Below are 19,220 nucleotides of genomic sequence, written 5' to 3'. Positions count from 1 at the left end.
ATACAAAGACAAGTTGTTTTCTAACCATATATACTCATGACTATAAATTCAACCATACTTCTGCTTGTGCACTTCCTTTTTTGATGTTAAAAAAGAAAAATCATACTCCATTGCTACTTAACTCTCCTATAACCTTCTTTGTTCACTCCAGAAGTGAGCTCTTCTGATTTTTTGTTTGAATGGCACAAACATTTAAATGTATCTGCATATTAGAATTACTTGTGTTATGTCCCCTACTAGATTTAAAACTATTAAGGAAAATATTTCTATAACTTAAACAACGTAATTGTTTTTTTTAAAGATTTTCATTTATTTTTATTTTTAGAGAGGGAGGGGAGGGAGAAAGAGAGAGAGAGAGAAACATCAATGTGCAGTTGCTGGGGGTCATGGCCTGCAACCCAGGCATGTACCCTGACTAGGAATCGAACCTGCAACACTTTGGTTTGCAGTCTGAGCTCAATCCACTGAGCTACGTCAGCCAGGGCTTAAACAACATAATTGTTTACCCACAACTTGAAGTCAATAAATTTGTTGAGTGGATACAAATAAATTAAATATACATAAATGTCAGAACTGCATAAGAATTTCAACCTTTTTAATAGCAGAGTCAAATGTACTAACTTTCTTTTCATCCTTCTATCCAATGAACATACTGAACTCTTCCTGCAATTCCATCAAAGGTAAAATACACATAGGAATTTTGCTCTCCCAGTTATAATTTATAAGTCGTAGTCTGACAACTCTAGGGCCTGCCTATACCTCACCTTGTTTGTTGGACAGAGTTACTGTCCTCACCACGGTCCGGACATTCTCTTTTTCAGGACCTGGAATGGTCTGAGGTTGGAGTAGAAGACTGGAAGCTCCTGAAGAACCTTCTGAATAAAGCAGATCAAAAAAGAGCAAATAATTTATGGAAAATAAAGCTATCACAAGTCAAGAAATTTGATTTGTGACCAGGTAAGTCCAACATAAACCACTGGACGACTACAACCAATCAGTCTGGCTCTTTCTGTTTGCCTACAGTGATATGGGGTGGTGGGAGAGGGGGAGATAATTCCTACTTCTTATTTCCCTTAGGCTCAGTATGTAAATAAAACATAAAATTGTTTTGAGTGACTTCGGCACTCAACCTGCTTTTATTTACCAACAAGGCTAACATTATTCTAAAGTTAATTTCAGAAGCACACCAGCTATCAGGTGTACCAACTCAATCTTTTTCATCTATATTCAATTACATGCAAACACAATTCCAAGGTTCCAATAGAAAAAGTCTTATCAAGAGGGTACTTCGAACCAACCATTTGTTCTAAATGGTATTACTTTCACACTATAATTTTTAGGGTTGGAAATATATGAATCGACCAGGCTGAGGCAAGCTCCAGAAGAAAGTCCTAGCAGCTCTTGAGATGAATTCATCTACTACAAAATAAAGGTTTTTTTTAGATATATTTCTCAAGATAAACAAATTCTTCTGGATTCTTTTTTACTCTTTTATTTATTGATTTTAGAAAGAGAGAGGAAGGGAGAGAGAGAAACACTGCTTGTTGTTCCACTTATTTATGCATTCATTGGTTGTTTCTTGTATATTCCCTGACTAGGGAAGGAACCTGTAACCCTGCCAGACCTAAAAACCGAGCTAGCCGGCCAAAGCTCTTTGGAGTTTCTTAATTGCAGTGCTTAGCTGTGAATAGTCAGAGACTGAAACAGTTACAATGAAACCATGATTTAAGTCTGTGTTTTACTTCAAACCAGGAAGAGTAGGAAAACTCATTTTGGCTGTTGCCAAGGGTCCTTATTATTGGAAGGGTCCTAATTATTCTTCTCTAGCAACGTTCAATGATCTGGTCAAAATTGATGACTTACCACCTTGCTTCTTGGATTTTTCCTTCATTTTCTTTGACTTAATTTCCTCAAGAGTTTTTATTCCAAAATTCAAACATTCACCTGAAAAATGCAAAGAGAAATCACATGATGAACTAGCACCTTTTTCATCTTTGCATTTTATTTCTATATAGCAGGTATCTAGATGTTTTCAAAATAAAATAAGAGAAAGTATTATATATGTAACAGGGGCTGAGAAAGGGGAGGTGGTGGTGATCATCAACTAAATTCCAAAGGTATTTAAAACAGTTTGGACACATTCAATAGTGCTGTTAAGATTTATGAGTGGGAGTTAGCATCAATACAGCCATTTCTTACCTTGTTTTAAATTGACCCCAGGTTTCCGGGCAGATGCCACTCGTAATCCATTATGAACTTCGGCAGTTGGTTGCAGGGTAGGTGTTTTGGTTTCATCACCTTCCTCAGAGAACTGATCTATATTAACATTTAAGGCAAATGTACAATTAAAAACAGGCCTAGAGTTTTAATCCTGATTCTAATTCACAAAGTACCCCCAAACATTTATTAGTTCTTTAAGGCAAATTAGTTCTTTAAGGCAAATAACTAAACTTACCATCATCATCCTCATCATCATCTGCAGCATTGATTACAACTGGTGGATGTGTGGGGCTAGGAACATTTTCTGAACTTTCTACTTTCATTACACTTCGCATCTGAGGAGAGGGATTAGACTGGACAGACAATTTGTTCTGTTGAACTGTGAGCTGGCAAGCCTTCACTTCCTCTTCCAGTGACTCAGGCACAGTGGGCAACACAGCTAGACATACAAAGTTAGTCATAAATTAAAAACAAAAGGTATTTCCTTACAAGCACTTACATCTTTTTACTTAACTCCCCCATTTGCCCAATTAGGTTCTAAACTTTCAAGGAGAGAAAATGTGGTTTTAAGTTAATGCTTCACACTGTATGTAAACACACTCAAAGTGGGCACTCAAAGCATAGAGATGCATGGTGACTGTAAATTATAAACATATAGTTTTAATATTTTAATTGTAGGCTTTTTCCTCAGCAACAAATAGCTTTTAAGAGATAGTAGGTAACATTTTTGAGCAAAACCAGAAGGGAGTGAGCCTACCCGCCCCCCCCCATTAAGGTAAGAATATGTAGCCATCAAATTTTAATCACATAGCTGACAGGGCTTTTAAATGGCTAATCATTCCACTAGGAAAATACTTTAAAAGAGACTTTGGAAATAAATACTAGCTTTTGGTAGAGCATAAGTTTTATTTTAGATTAGTCTACAACAGGGTTAGCAAACTTTGTCTGTAAAAAGCTGGATAGCAAACATTACGGGCTTTGTAGATCTCTCTCAACTATTCAACTTTGCATCAGGAGCACAAAATTTGGCCACAGAAAATACAAAATGCATGGGCATGGTTTCCTTCCAATAAAACTTTTATTTTATAAAACTGCTGGAGGAACACGATTTGCCAAACCCTAGCCCAGAGAATCAATTTTCTTTTCAAAACCTCTATGGGTCTGACAAGAAAATGGGAATAAAGTAAGTTATAGTGCTCTAAACACTTGAGGCAACATGGCTTTTGGCAACAGTTCTGATTATGGCCCTGCTACTTACTAGTTTGTAACTGTGTACAAGATGACTTAACCTTAATAAAGTTCAGTTCCTTCATCTGTAAAGTATAAAGTGTAAATAGTACCATTTCTCACAATAGTAAAAGAAGGCAAGTACATAAAGTACTTTGTACAGTGTACATAGGTGTTCCATATAGTAATTAGTCTTTTAAAATTAAAAACATCTCACTTTTGCTTGGAGGTAGAAAAAGGCCATCAACATAACGTCCTCTGTTGTGATGGAAAGCGCAGTTTAGTTTTTGACATCCCATTGGTTGATTTTCCCAGTAACAAGGAATCTCACTGCGTTTTTTCTGTAAGAAGGAAGAACATACTGTTTTCAAATAAACAATGAAGTGTGACCTGTATTAATTTGGTCATTTGTTTTCTTGACAAAGTTCGCATATGGTACTCAAAAATCTGAACATGTGAAGTGATTTTTTAAAAGATTTTATTTATTTATTTTTAGACAGAGGGGAAGGGAAGGAGAAAGAGGGAGAGAAACACCAATGTGTGGTTGCCTCTCGTGCACCCCCTTACCGGGGACCTGGCCCGCAACCCAGGCATGTGCCCTGACTGGGAGTTGAACTGGCAACCCCCTGGTTCACAGGCTGCACTCAATCCACTGATCTACACCTGCCAGGGCATGTGAGGTGATACTGAGCAGGAGGAAGAGGGGTTGCTGAAAGTCACAAACTCCAGAGAGGATGATCAAGAGATAAAGGAAGTAGAGAAGAGTTTTTTTTTTTTTTTTTTTAACTATTCTTCCCTCCTTGCCCTCATCCTGGAACTCTCATCTGCTCCTGGAAATCTACACTTAATTCTGAGATGCAGGACACTCCATTAGTTAAGATTATGGAATCTAAGACAAAAGGGTTTGAAACTTTATTATGCTACTTACTGGTCATGTAATGTTGGACAATGTTTTGCCTCTAAGTCTCATTTTTCTCAGCTATAAAATGGAAATAACTGTGGCTATCTTTTGATTTCTTATAAGAATTCAATGAAACATTAAATGTACACAAAGAACCTAACACACAGAAAGGACTAAAGTACAGTTATTATTTAAAGCTGAAAGTTTAAGGTTTGGAGAAAATTTTTCGCATTGTGACTTCTCAAAGCAAGGCACAGGCAACATACTGAGGACAGTCTTTTTCGTTCTCAAGCTACCTCACTCTTATGAAGGGGAATGAGAAAAAAGAAAGAAAAATACCTGCATATTTAGAATAAACTGATAGATCATGGCGATCTATGTCCAATAGAAATATACAGATCAGTTCTAGTATATAAATTAGATGCATATAAAGAATGTTCAAAGCAATACTATTTTTAACTACTCCAAAGTGGAACCAACCTAAATGTACAGTAACACTAGAATGGGAAAATACATTGTAGTATCTTCATATAATAGTATATTATCCCAGACTTTGCTACACTTAACAGGTGCAGAGTGAAAGAAGCCAGCACAAGAGAGCATAGTCTATATGATGCCATCTGTGCAGAAATCAAAACAAGCAAAATTTCTTTATGGAAAAAGAGTATAGTCGTCAGGACAGCAATTAGTTTGGGAGGTTCGGTTAACAACAATGAAGGGGAAGATACTGTTGGAAATGTTCTATTTCTCTATCTATGTGCTAGTGAGTAAGTATATCATTCCCATTGTGAAAATTCTTCAAGTATATTTCTATATCTACTTTAATAAATAGTCCAATAAAGAAAAAAAGACCTAATAAGCATTTCTGAAAATTAACTAACCTCTAATTAATAACCTGCATTATGATGGACCTCTCATCATAACAAGCAAACTAAGGGTTAAAATTCAACCAAAGAATAGCAGCATTACTTCAGAAATTTTAAAATATGGAGGAAAGAAACAGAGACACAACGGCCATTACAAAAAGGCCTTAAATGTACTAAAAAGGCAAAGATCAAAGTCTATTACTCTGAGAGACTAATAATTTGATAACACACTGTGTTGGTAGGAATGTAGAAGAATCATGCAGTCCCACATACTTGTCAGTGAAATGTAAAGTACTGGGTTAGCCAAAAAGTCTGTATGGTTTTGTTCTGTAAAATAAGACACATTTCTTATCTTTACCAATAACTTTATTTAAACATTTTGAGTGTTTAGGCTATTTCGCATGGTATAAACATTGATTGTTCTCAGTTAACGTCTCGACTTGATCACTATCAACCTCAACTGGTCTACCTGGGCATGGAGCAACGTCCTGTGAGAAATCTATGAAACTTTGCAAACCACTCTTTGACACATTCAATCCATCACAGCACCTTCTCCGTATGCTGCACAATCACACAATCTTTTTTTTCCTTCCATTTTGGTTACATTTTTACCTTTCTTGAAACAATACAGCATAATATGCCAAAAACGTTTATTTTCTTTCATTTTCAATATTAAAATAGCTACACAAAAATTCACCAATTTTACTTTTTAAAAATGTACACTGATATTCACAGCTGTCACAATACAATCTAGCCAAATTGTTTTGAATGAAGTTAAAGACAGTAAGGGCTACTGGAGTCATTTCCCAGAAAAAAAACAAATGAAATATTTTTTAAAAAGATTTGTTTATTTATTTTTGGAGAGAGGGAAAGGGAGAAAGAGAGATTCCTTCAATTTATGGTTGCCTCTCATGTACCCCCCCTACTGGGAGACCCGGTCCCCAACCCAGGCATGTGCCCTGACTGGGAATCGAAATGGCAACCCTTTGGTCGCAGGCCAGGGCTCAATCCACTGAGCCACATCAGCTAGGGCTTAACCTGTATTTTAAAAGTAAGTATCTTTACCTTTGAATAAAACTAATTAGTTTCCTGACATACCCAAAAAGTAGATATAATAGCCAGCATTTTTTAAAAGATAGGAATAACAGTAATTTCTCAATTCCTCCTTCCTCAAGGTAGAACCTAATGCCAATCTTCCTTGTTCCTAAGTCTGTGTTTAAGTTTTTACTCCTTTCCGGGAAAAAAAATTTCAAATTACTGGATGACTTCTTTTTGTTTTATTTATTATTTTTAAAGATTTTATTTACTTATTTTTAGAGAGAGGGGAAGGGAGAAAGACAGGAAGAGAAACATCAATGTGTGGTTGCCTGTTATGTGCCCCTGGCCAGGGATGTGGCCTGCAACTCAAGTATGTGTCCTGACCAGTAATCGAACTGGTGAACCCTTGGTTTACAGGCCAGTGCTCAATCCTCTGAGCCACACCAGTCAGGACTGGATGACTTTTTCAGTGTCCTCTCTATACAACGGTCACATAACATTTGACCTGTTTAATACACTTACTGAATTTTGCTTCTAAATGAAAAGTTATACACAAACAATAAAGATGGCTTGAAAAAATAGAAATAAATGCCTGTAATGCTGTTAATCCCAAAAGAATCATGTTATTTTGGTATAGATTTTTTTTTTACTTAAAAAATGTAGATGTGCCCGGCTGGTGTAGCTCAGTGGACTGAGAGTGGGTTGCGAAACAAAGTGTCGCAGGTTCGATTCCCAGTCAGGGTACGTGCCTGGGTTGCAGGCCGTGACCCCCAGCAACCACACATTGATGTTTCTCTCTATCTCCCTCCCTTCCCTCTCTAAAAATAAATAAAATCTTTTAAAAAAAAAAGTGGATGTGTAGATGTACATTTAAAAAAAGGTATTTCATACAATTCTGTACATTTTTCATTGAACAATATATCCTCCATAGTAACAACCTCCAACATAACTATTTCTTTACATTTTTAATAGGTAAGTATGGCACATAAACCAAAGGTGTAAGAGAATTAAGCTTCTGGTCACAATATTTTTACCAACTGATCAACATACGATCTTGTTTTATGTGTGTTTGTGTCTAAAAACACCTTATTTAATACATAATATACCATTTATTCATTAATACTGAATAAACTCAAAGCCAACAGCACTACAACTCACATTTGAATGACACTTTATTACATGTATTTTCTTTCCTGTGCATAAACACTGCACAGGACTACTGAGCTACTCTTAGGGGCCATTTCAAACAGGAAACTTGCCAATAAAAAAAGCACAAAAATGCCCCCCCCCCAAAGGCACTGAAATAGGCCACAAAAGACACCTGTTTACACTACAAAAACTGAAACAAAAGGCAGAGAATTGCCGTGTTTGATCTCAGTTGGAAGTGTGTACATTAAGTGACTTAGGAGACTCAAATTTTTCAGTGATCTGTTCATGTCTGTGAATAACCAAGTATTGATTTGCAGGTTACAAATAAATTTTAGCAAGTAGATAAATTTACAAACATGGAGCCAACAAATAATTAAAAGTGACTTCATATAAAGGACTTTATAGTAAAAGGCTCCTTACTGTTCCTGGGTCCCAATTTGTTCCCGGGTCATGAATATATGTTTTTTGACTACCATATTTTGCCATGTATGATGCGCTACTATGTATAATGCACACCCACATCTTGGTGCTGCTCATGTATAATGTATATCCTTCATATCACCCCTATATAATGTGCATCCTTATTTTCCCCCTCAAAATTTTGGGCAAAAATGTGTGCATTATACACAGAATACGATAATCCCTTTACCTTCTTTCAGCCAGTCCCCACCTACACCCACCCCTCTTATAGCTGTCAGTCTGTTCCCTGTTTCTAATTCTATTTTTGCTTGTTAGTTCATTTTGTTCATTAGATTCTACTTAAAAGTGAGATCATATGGCATTTGTCTTTTACCCATTAGCTTATTCCACTTAGCATAATAGTTTCCAGTTCCATCCATGCTATGAAAAGTAAGAATTCCTTCTTTTTTACTGCTGTTTAGTATCCCACTGTGTTTGTTTTTTTTTAAATCTACCCATCTACTGATGCGCACGCACCTAGGTGGTTTCCAAATCTTGGCTATTGTAAACAGCACGGCTATGAAGACAGGAGTGCATATACTCTTCTGAACTGGTGTTTCAGGATTCTTAGGATATATTCCCAGAAGTGGAATTGCTGGCCCTTACTACTGTACTGATTATATATCCTGACCCTTCCTTATCAATTTAAGTAGTTTTCACTTTTAAAATTTTTTGTGAACAGCTGTCCACTGGATGTGGTAAAATTTATTTTAAATGAAGGTTTCATTATTTCATGCATCTTCCTATTACAAATTATGCTACAAAGAGTCACTCTGCTTCTATTTCACTTTGCACACATGAGGCACAGGTATAACAGTACCTTTGTAAGATGCAACCAAATAAGCCTCTGTGCAGAAAAGAGCTGATAGAGCAGCCTTAAAACTGCTATCATTACACACTTGGCTTGCAAGATTGGCCCTTGGCTGGCATGTGGAAACTTGGCACTCAGGCGGTGCCTAGACTATTTGTGCAAATATGGCTTATGCTGAACACCTGTTATCCTTCTGGGAGTCTGGAGCTTGGTATGTATTAGGAGGAAGGTGCCTATGCAACCCACACTAATAAAAACTTCAGGTCTCTCATGGGCTCCCCTGCATAGAAACATCACACCACACTGATGCATTTTCATGGCTGGGGGAAGTGTCTGCTCTGTGTGACCTCACATGGTAGGGAGAGATAATCAAGAAACCACACATGGATTCCTCCAGACTCTTGTCTGTCCTTTTCTCTTATGATCAGACAGTGTATCCTTACTATATCACTATAATAAATCTTAGCCAGGAAATCAACTACATGCCAAGTCCCATGAGTTCTTCTAGAGAATCTCTAACTATAGATCTTAGAGACCCTGACACAAACCCTGGCCAGGTAGCTCAGTTGGTTAGAGAGCCAACATACTTTTCCAAGGAGTTGTGCCAATTTACACTTTGCCAGCAGTGACATGACTTTTCAAAAGCTACAGAGTATATATACCTTTCTGTGAATTTTAGTGAATTCCCTGCTATTTGGAAGACAAGAAGCAGAGAAGACAGTTAAGAGACTATAAATTTGGAACCAGAGTAGCTGTATGAGCCCAGGCATATAAACTGCATATTTTACTCTCTTCCTTCCTACCCTACCCCTTCCAACAATTCAGTCCAAAGTCATTAGGTGAGGCTGAGATAGGTAGGCATTCATGCTGGGAAAGGGAAGGATCTACTTGACAAGGTGGGACTGGCATAGGGTGTCAGACCCTGAGGAGTTAGTATGACTTTCTTGTGTAGGAGGATGGCCTGGCAGAGTGATGGAGTCTGAGTAGGGTGATCAAGGCGAGCAAGATTTCTGTGTAGAAGGAATCCTAATGTAGGCTGAGGAGGGTATACTCATGGACAGTCTGACCAGAACGAGCATCCAAGACCAAAGAAGCTGAGAAGGGCTGGATCTTCCTGAGTGAGAACCTGGTACAGAGTCAGAGAATGAACAAGGTGAGAAGAATGAGCACCTCACATGGGAGGGCTGCCCAACACAGAGCATCAGAACCCAAAGGTGTGAAAACGGCATCCATAGGGGGCAGAGGGCTCCTGAGTAGGATGATGAGGTCTAAGCAGGATGAGGAAGGAGTCCTCACAGTGACATGGCGGGGGGAGGGCTAGTATAGGGTGATAGCACCAAAACAAGGTGAGAAAGATGTCTCTGTGGAAAACCAGCCTCATGTGTGATGTCAGAACCTGAAAGGAAGGAAGAGGCTGGGATATAATACTGATTTACATAACTAGGCAACTGATCAAATAAGTACTATTAAGGACAATGGGAACCAAGTTTCTCACTTAGAGAAAAGTTACAAGTATAAAAAAGATGATGCCTGTAATGTTGGTAAATTGGAAGCATCTATGTGAACTCACAACTTTCTTTTTTTTTTAATCCTCACCTGAGGATATTTTTTCATTGCTTTTAGAGAAAGGGGAAGGGGGAGAGAGAAACATTGACGTGAGAAACATCTATCAGTTGCCTCCCGTACGCCCCTGGACTGGGGATTGAAACCACAACCTAGGTATGTGCACCAACTGGGGACTGAACCTGCGACCCTTCAGTTACACAATGACACCCCAACCAACTGAGCCACACAAGCCAGAGATGAACTCACGATTTTCAATACATAAGTATACAGTAATAAATAATGATGTAAATGCATATGTGTATACACCTATACAAATTCTCTCCTTCTGTCCATTGTAGGCCTGGAAACAGTAACACTCAAGGAGCAGCTCAAATTTTATTTCTATATTCTATTTTTTCACTAAAAGTAACCAGAGTTCCTTGTAGATATGGCTGATTCCAAGGCTAGGGAAGGCAAAGTACAGGGTGAACCTAGAAAATCTTATTAAGCCAGAAAGCAAAGAAGTATTCAAAGAATGATGGAAACATCTAAAGGACACAAAAACCAGCTTGAAGGGCTCTTACTGCCCAAATCTAGGTCTATTTGAGGATAAAATATAAGACAATAATGGAGTATAACACACTGGATAAAATGGGAAACCATGAGTTTGCACAAATACAAATGTCCCTGTGGAAAAGAAGTTTCATATATGATGTCAGAACCTCAGAGGAAGGAAGAGGCTGGGATATAATACTGGGATATAAATCACTGAAAAATACCGAAATTTTGATGAGAAATGAGATAATTACAGGGTCTTAAAGTACCTCTCTCCAAAATACTACAAAAATAAAACCTTTATAGTGAAGCAATCTGGTATATACACCTTAACGATGCAATCAAAGTTCACATTAGCAGTAACAGGATAATTAAAATTGTATGCTATTTAATAATCATATGCAATTGTGTGCATACTATTATCACACAGAATATCACCTGTGTGATATTCCTGCCAAAAATACAACACCTGAATTTAGTTATGAGGAAATCCATATCAGACTTATCGAAAATGAGTAACACTCTACCAAATAACTAACCTATAACTACCAAAAGTGTCAATGCCAATGAAAGGCAAGCAAAGCCTGAGTGATCCAGACTGGAGGTGACTGCTGAGTCATGACAACTGCAGGCAACACTTGTTCTGGACACACTCCTTCTACAATAAAGAACATTACTGGTACAATGGCAAAACTCGAGTCAGATCTGTGAGTTAAATGAAGGTAATATATCAATGTTAATTTTCTAATTCTGAAGGTTTTTTATGGTTACAGAGGAGAATGTCCTTGTTTGTAGGAAATACTCATGAAAATATCTCGAGGTGACAGGGAATGCCAGTAATTTACTCCTAAATATCTCAGAAAAAAAAGTTTTATAATGTACTTGCAACTTGTAAGTTTGAGATTATTTGAAAATAAACATAGAAATGAAAGTATTCCAAAAATATACATAGTTTTTACACTGGAATCTGAGCAGGGTGAGCAAGGTGAGCAAGGTGAGCCAAGACTTCTGTGTAGAAGGAATCCTAATGTAGGATGAGGAGGGCATACTCATGGACAGTCTGCCCAGAATGAGCATCCAAGACCAAGAAGGATGAGAAAGGCTGGATTAGATATAGTACCAAACTGCTTTCCAGAAAAACAATACCAATTCTACTCCATAACATGTAGATATTAAGCGAGCATTGTGATCAAGACAGAAATTTCATTGGATTATTCCCAGTAATTTAACTCACAAGTTATATAAAACGTCATTTTCCCCTTATATTTTTAAATGGCCCATCAATGCACCAGACTACCTGTTATAATACAAATTCAGAACTTACATCAATCTCCATGTGCCTGAACCTGCATACTTGTCGAAAACAGCGCCCTTCTTGCCATAATGTGCAAACAGTTTCATTTCCTAGTGCAGCTTCACAGTGACGGAACGGACAGCTGTCACCCTGTAAACAGAGAGTAATACAAAAAAGAACTGTATAAGGAAAATGTTCATTGTAAGTTTCCTGGCAACCAGACAAAGGAGTAAGGAGAGAAAGTCAAGACAGAAGACAACTGAGGCAGGATAACAATAATAATAATAATAATCAGAGGTCAACAAAGTTATAATTTTCTACAACCTATTTCCTGTCACTACTCTTCATCTTATCTGACAACATGAATGACACAAGCTAAGAGATGACACAAGACAAGTGGGAGTACTAGACACTCTTTAAAAATACATTTTACAGTTCACCCTCAACACAATTTAAGACATCCCAACTTGTGTAATTAGCTTTCAATGAAAAATCAGAAAAGGAAGTAAACACATAAGGATTTAAGTGTAATTCTACGTTTTACTATGTACTTTATACAATGATAGTATTTGAGACAAAATGCTACTGTTGTGCAAACTAGTATGTAAGATTAGGGCTTTGCTCAAAACTGTTCATTTTAAACATGGCACCAAGCTGATTTAAGAAAAGTTTTTGTAACAACATGGATATTTATAGAATTTGTCATAAAGGAACAACAGAAAACAGATTAATCTAAATGGACTACATTGCAATGAAGCAAAAAAAATGAAGTTTTAGTCAAAAAAGAGAAAAAGCTACAAAAGCATATTTGGAAGATTGTTTTAGTATTCAAGAAGAAATCTGAAGTCTAATTCAACACATGGCAGTTTCTAGAAGTACAATACAATACACCCATTCATTTAATATAAGGCAAATCAAAGGCCAAAAGGCTCCTAATTCCACAGGTACTCTGAACAGGTTAATTATATATTAGAGACATTTTCACTTTTGTAGAACATGAAGAACATAAAAATGAAACAATATGATGAAGAATGAATTCACAACAAATAAACTGTTCAGAAAAACAAAACAAAAACAACTTAGTATACTGAAAATATCTTATCCAATTTTATTAGGGAAATCAAAGAAAACTGATTTTAGAGATTGCAATTCTTACTTTGGTACATGTAGAATAGAAAAAAAAATAGCAGTCTTCTCCTTGATTAGGCATGCTGGATAGATCCTGAAATCAGAAGTGGCTTCTTGAAAATAAGCCACTGCTTCCTCAAGGTGAGGACCAGCTTCAAGTCCTCTTGAAATGGATTTAATCTTCCAAATGACAACTCAATAACAGAAATCGCCTTTAAAATGTAATCCTAAAATGAAGAAACAGTGAATTAAAGTATTTCAGGTAAATTCTTCTGACTTCCTTCTAATCACCAAACTAATGAAATCACATTATTAAAACCAAATTTTATTAGTATTACTATGTTTGTCTCTATACAGACTTGTAAACACACGGACTCATATTTTATTCTTATGTGATGTTGTACATTCTCACGTATAATGTACACTTTCTGTTAAGGATAGCCATGCTCTTCTCACTTTCATACTCTTTATGGTGCTTGTTATACGCTGTTTCAACATAAGCACTGCTAGCTCAACAAATGAGCTACATTTTATATTAGTGGGACTTACATTACTTTACATAAGATACTTGCTAAATCTACATTTCTTTTTTCTTTATTTTTTTCTTAATGCTCACCTGAAGACATATCCATTGATTCCGAAGATCAAGGGAGATAAAGAGACTGAAACACTGATGTCAGAGAAACATCTATGAATTGCCTCCCAAACACACCCTGACAGGGGTCCAAAGCTGCAACCTAGGCAAGTTCCCTGGCCAGGAATTGAACTGAAACTATTAGGTTTACAGGATGATGCTCCAACCAACTGAGCTATACTGGCCCAGAGGTAAATCTACATTTCTGACATTTTTTGAGTAACAAAAGTTTCGGTATTTTTCACAAGCATTTTTATTTTAAAAGTATGTAATTTTAAGTAGGTTAGGAAAAAGTTTCTCTATAGAATACCTGCAGAACCAGCTTAAGATGGTTAAAGAGTTGCACACTAATTACAAATAAGCAAAAGAAGTCCTTGAGGTTCTTCCCAGAAAACACAGTTGATCCTTGAACAGATTTAAACTGCACAGGTCCACTTATATGTAGGTATTTTCAACTGAGCCACACAGAGTTCAAGCCCACACTGTTCAAGGGTCAACTCCAAGGTTGGGAATCTACGCAGAGGGCTGATTGTAGTTATATGCTAATTTTTTACTACAAAGGCAATTTCAATGGAGAAAGAATAGTCCTTTCAATAAATGGTGCAGGGACAACTGGACATTTACATGGAAAAATATATCTAGACACAGACCTTACACCTGTCACAAAAATTAAAATGGATCATAGACCTAATATAAAATGCAAAAACTAAAACACTTCATAAAAATAAAAAACTTATGCTCTGCAAAAGCACAGTTAAGAGAACGAAAAAGCAAGACTGGAAGAAAATCTTTGCAAAAACACATAATAAACATATGGAGAGATAATCAACATCTGTGTCATTAGGGAATTCAAAATTCCTCCTAGAAAAGCTAAAATCCAAAACAGCGACACTAGTGAATGCTGGTGAGGATGTGAAACCCCAGGAAAAAAACCTGGAAAAATATCAGTGTTTACCATTCCTAGGATGGTAGGATTATAGGTGGCTATTTATTATGTTGTTTTATGTTCACAACATTAAATTATCTACTATAATGTAACATACCCACAACAAAAAAAAATTAAGTCTGCTCTAACTGGCCTGACAATGATCCACTACAGAATGACACAAGGGTTGGACCTTTAATAGCACCTCACTGATGCATCAGCAGGATTTTCCTGGCCCAAATCCCAGAAAATGCATTCTACATTCTCAGGTAGAGAAGAGGTAATTTTAAAAAACTGCTTGAAGCAAAATTGCTTCAAGGGGCATCAAGTCTCTAGGGATATTCATATAATTACAATGACACATACACAAAAAGGAAAAGTATTAATCAGATGAAAATGAAAAAATTTTACCATAGAAATATTTTTGAGAAAGGAAAAAGTTTAGAGGTCAATTTCATCCCTGAAATCGACATTGCAAAGACACATGAAATGGTGGTTTTAAGAACCACTCCCCCAGATACTAATCAAACAACAAAATGGTTCTTATGAAATGGCAGCAAAGTAAATTTTTCGATTTGGGCTCTACAAAACTCCCTCAGAGGTAGGTAGGGGGCATGGAGAGATTGAATTTTTAGTATATGGCACCCCCTTACTAATGTTTCAACAAACCCTTTATATACTGTATTTTGCCGTATATAATGTGCACTCATGTTTTCCTGCACATTATACACAGGATTGTCATACCTATTATTATGCCCATGGTCTGTAATCATTACAACAATGTATAATGCACACCCTTATTTTTCCCTCAAAAATTTAGGCAAAAAAGTGCATGTTACACATGGCAATATATAGTGTACGTTTTAAACAATGAGCTTCTATAACTTCAGTAGAAGGAAAAAATTAATTGCTACTCAAGAAAATGGCAAAAACAAAATCTAGAGATTAAAAATTGACAGTAGTCACCACTACCTCAAATAAAAACCCAAAACCAAGATGCACACTGATATAGTTCTTAAGTTTTAAAAGGAAAAAAAAAAAGTATTCAGGATGCCAAGAAAAACCCAATTACTTTTTAACAAAAAGTAGCTGTTGGAAAGCAAGAAGCCAAGATGACTAATTGATCCCCTCCCAGCCCACTGATGAATAATGTAGGAAAAAAGAAAAGAAATTCTTTTAAAATCCTCATACTCTCAGCAAATTTTAAAAACATAGCTTAATACAAATGAACATATGGCTACAAATGACAAAGAGGAAAAACAAGAAAAAGCTTGAATATAAGGAAACTAAAATTTAGCCTCTTCCTCCAAAAATAGATTTTAAAATCTCTTCAAATCTAAAAGAGTATCTCTTTTCAAATCTAGAAGGATAAACATTGATGAAAAACACAGTATATGAAAAATACCAACTGCAGGACATCCCCCAGAATGCAAAAAGATGTCAATCAATATGAGACAAAAGGTATGTAACATGAAAATAATTCCAGAAGACTCCATTTCTTATCAAATTCTGTAAGAAATGGAATTGGTAGAGATAATAAAATAACAATACAAGAAAATTTCCCTAAACTGAATCAACTTGAAGCTTTTTAAAAACTCATCATTGTGAGGTGAGAGGAAGGGGTGGTGGGTGGAGGTGGAAGAGAATATAAGGGGGATAAATAGTAATGGAAAAAAAATAATAAACTATTAAAAAAGGGGAAACTCATCAAATACCATGCAGAAATTTTCTTTCAAGAAATCTCTATACGACAGATATGAAATTTTTGAATTCCAATAGTAACAACAGAATCATATAGACTCCTAGAAAAAAAGTAGACTGGTGACAAGGGAAAGAAAATCAGATTTAATGTCTGACTTTGTATCTCAATCTTTAAATGCCAAAAGACAAATTGCTAAGCATCAGAATTTAAAGGAGAGATTCAGCCTTTTACACTACATTTTAAGAAGATTTCAGGACTTGGTAGAAGTTTTTAGACATGAAATGTCTCAAATAGTATACGATTTACGTACTTCATATATTCTTGAACAAATTACTTAAGGAAGTATTTCAACCTGAAAAAAAAATTAGAAAAAACTCAACAGAAGAAAAAAACAGAACCACGTCACTGGCACTATTTCACTGCTTTCTAGAACAGCTTTAAAACAACTGCTTTGGGCCCTAGCTGGCGTAGCTCAGTGGATTGAGCTCGGGCTGGAAACCAAAATGTCCCAGGTTCGATTCCCAGCCAGGGTACACGCCTGGGTTGCAGGCCATAACCCCCAGCAACCACACATTGATGTTTCTCTCTCTCTCTCTCCCCTCCCTTCCCTCTCTAAATAAATAAATAAATAAATAAATAAAATCTTAAAAAACAAACAAACAAAAAAAACAACTGCTTTGGATATCTGATTTATGATACAGCTGATAAATCCTAATTAAAGCAAATTGAGTCACAGTATATTAAGAGTAACATGATATGATCAAAAAAGGTTTATTCTGGAACTAAGAATGGCTTAACATTAGGAAAATCATTACATTAATAAAGCAGAGTAAAAACAAAAACCAAAACCATGTTATCTTAAGATTTCAAAAAAGAACAAATTATAAAAAAGGAAAGAGTTTAAAATGGTATTTAAAAAATATTAAAATGGCTTTGAAAATTAAAATGGCATAAACACACTTATCATCAGAAACCATCAGCATACTAGAAGCTCACTCAAGTCAAAGAAAAACACTCACTGTCTCTACTATCACTCAACACTGTTCCAGAGAGTCTAGCATACACACATACACTCTCTCTCTCTCTCTGAGGGGAAAAAAAGGTGTAAAGGCTAGAAAGGATGAGGCAAAAAAACTTAGTATCTGCAGATTCTATGCATGCAAACTCATTCAGATAACAATCTCATTTACAATAAAACTGTAAGATACATATGAAGACTACGAAGAAGTATACAAGACTCACATTAAATTAAAAAAAAAAACGAAAAAACTACAAAAACTATGTACTAATGCACAGCAGACCTAGATAATGGAGAGACAATGACTTAAAGTTAAGTTTATTTTTCCCTCAAAACTGTGTACCTTGAAAGCAACTCAAGTCAATCTCTTGATCAGAGTTTATTATTGGAACTTGACAAACTGCAAAATCATCTAGAATAACTGAGAAAAATAGAGAAATTTTAAAAAGAGTAGGAGAGCCATGCTCTACCTGACTTTACAATAGATGTGAAATGCAACATTTAGACATAATGTTGGCAAATAAATGAGTACAAGACCAAAAGAATTCAAGTGAATCTATGAGTAAATGTAATACATGAAAAAGTGGCATCTAAAATTAACAAAAAAAATTGGCCATCCATCTGAAAATATTCTACTCAATACAAAAATGTTCCAGGGGAATAAAAGCAAGGATGGCAGAGGCTGTAGCTCACTAATTTAAAGCACTACACTAACTGTAAATTCATAACTGCACTCAGCAAAAAGGCAAGCCAATATCTGACATGTCTATTATGCTTATGAGAGGAAGAGTGACAATGTCATTTAACTACAATCCCTAGATTACATCTTTAATATAAAAAATACAACCATCAAGCCCTGACCAGTGTGGCTGAGTTGGTTGGGCATCATCACACAAAGTGAAAGGTTGCTGGTTCAATTCTCAGTCAGTGCACACACCTGGGTTGCAGTTTGGTTCCCAGCTGGGGCACGTACAGGAGGTGACGGATTTGTGTTTCTCTCTCACATCAATGTGTCTCTCCCTCTCTTTCTCCCTCCCTTTCCCTCTCTAAAAATACATAAAAATACATATTAAAAAATTCTTAAGCCTTGGCTGCTGTGGTTCAGTGGATTGACTGCCGGCCTACAAAATAAAAAGGGTCGCCGGTTCAATTCCCAATCAGGGCACATGCCTGGGTTGCAGGCTAGGTACATGAAAGGCAGCCATACACACGTTTCTCTTCCTCTTGTTCTCCCTCCCTTCTCTCTAAAAACAAGTAAAATCTATTTTAAAAAATCTTAATATATATATGTGTATATCCATCCAGGCACTGGGGAAAAATGCATGGTAATTTTTTATAAGCTCAGAGTGAAAGAAACCTTTCCTACTACAATACTAGTTAAAAACCTTAACAATAAAATTGGTAGATTTGACTACATAAAATGGAAAACATTTTTATGTAACAAAAGATCAGCAACAAAGATTGGTATTTTTACTAGTAAATTAGTACAACTTCTTTATAATCAATTGTAACAATTCTACAATTTCACATCTGAGAAATGGTTCTGAGAAACAGTCAAAGAGATGTGTGTATAGAGCTGTTACAGGATGTGCAACTATTTTGTTTACAAGGGCAAAACCAAAGGTCTATCAATAAGGTATATGTTAAATTATTGCACATTCATATAAAGGCACACTGCTTAGTCATTTCAAAAAGATGAGGCAGAGTTGTGTGTGTGGAGATGGAACTATGCTGTAATAAACTATTAA

General features: G+C 36.1%; 1 protein-coding gene across 4 annotated transcripts in view; it reads right to left on the bottom strand.

The window, feature by feature from the left end:
• The window catches only part of ZC3H11A (zinc finger CCCH-type containing 11A), a 44,179-nt gene that overhangs the window by 17,239 nt on the left and 7,720 nt on the right, over positions 1–19,220 (bottom strand). For all 4 annotated transcript variants that reach the window (XM_028531041.2, XM_028531046.2, XM_028531045.2 and 1 more), the window contains 7 exons: positions 13,222–13,420; positions 12,096–12,215; positions 3,665–3,788; positions 2,456–2,659; positions 2,200–2,316; positions 1,864–1,944; positions 765–875 (listed from right to left, as the gene is read on the bottom strand). In XM_028531041.2, coding sequence (XP_028386842.1) covers positions 765–875; positions 1,864–1,944; positions 2,200–2,316; positions 2,456–2,659; positions 3,665–3,788; positions 12,096–12,215; positions 13,222–13,275 — 811 coding nt within the window. In that variant the 5' untranslated portion in view covers positions 13,276–13,420. The remainder of the gene's footprint in view (positions 1–764; positions 876–1,863; positions 1,945–2,199; positions 2,317–2,455; positions 2,660–3,664; positions 3,789–12,095; positions 12,216–13,221; positions 13,421–19,220) is intronic.

The sequence above is a fragment of the Phyllostomus discolor genome, chromosome 14, assembly GCF_004126475.2.
Source record: "Phyllostomus discolor isolate MPI-MPIP mPhyDis1 chromosome 14, mPhyDis1.pri.v3, whole genome shotgun sequence".
NCBI classification, from domain to species: Eukaryota; Metazoa; Chordata; class Mammalia; order Chiroptera; family Phyllostomidae; genus Phyllostomus; species Phyllostomus discolor.
This window is presented reverse-complemented; position numbering and strand designations above follow the sequence as displayed.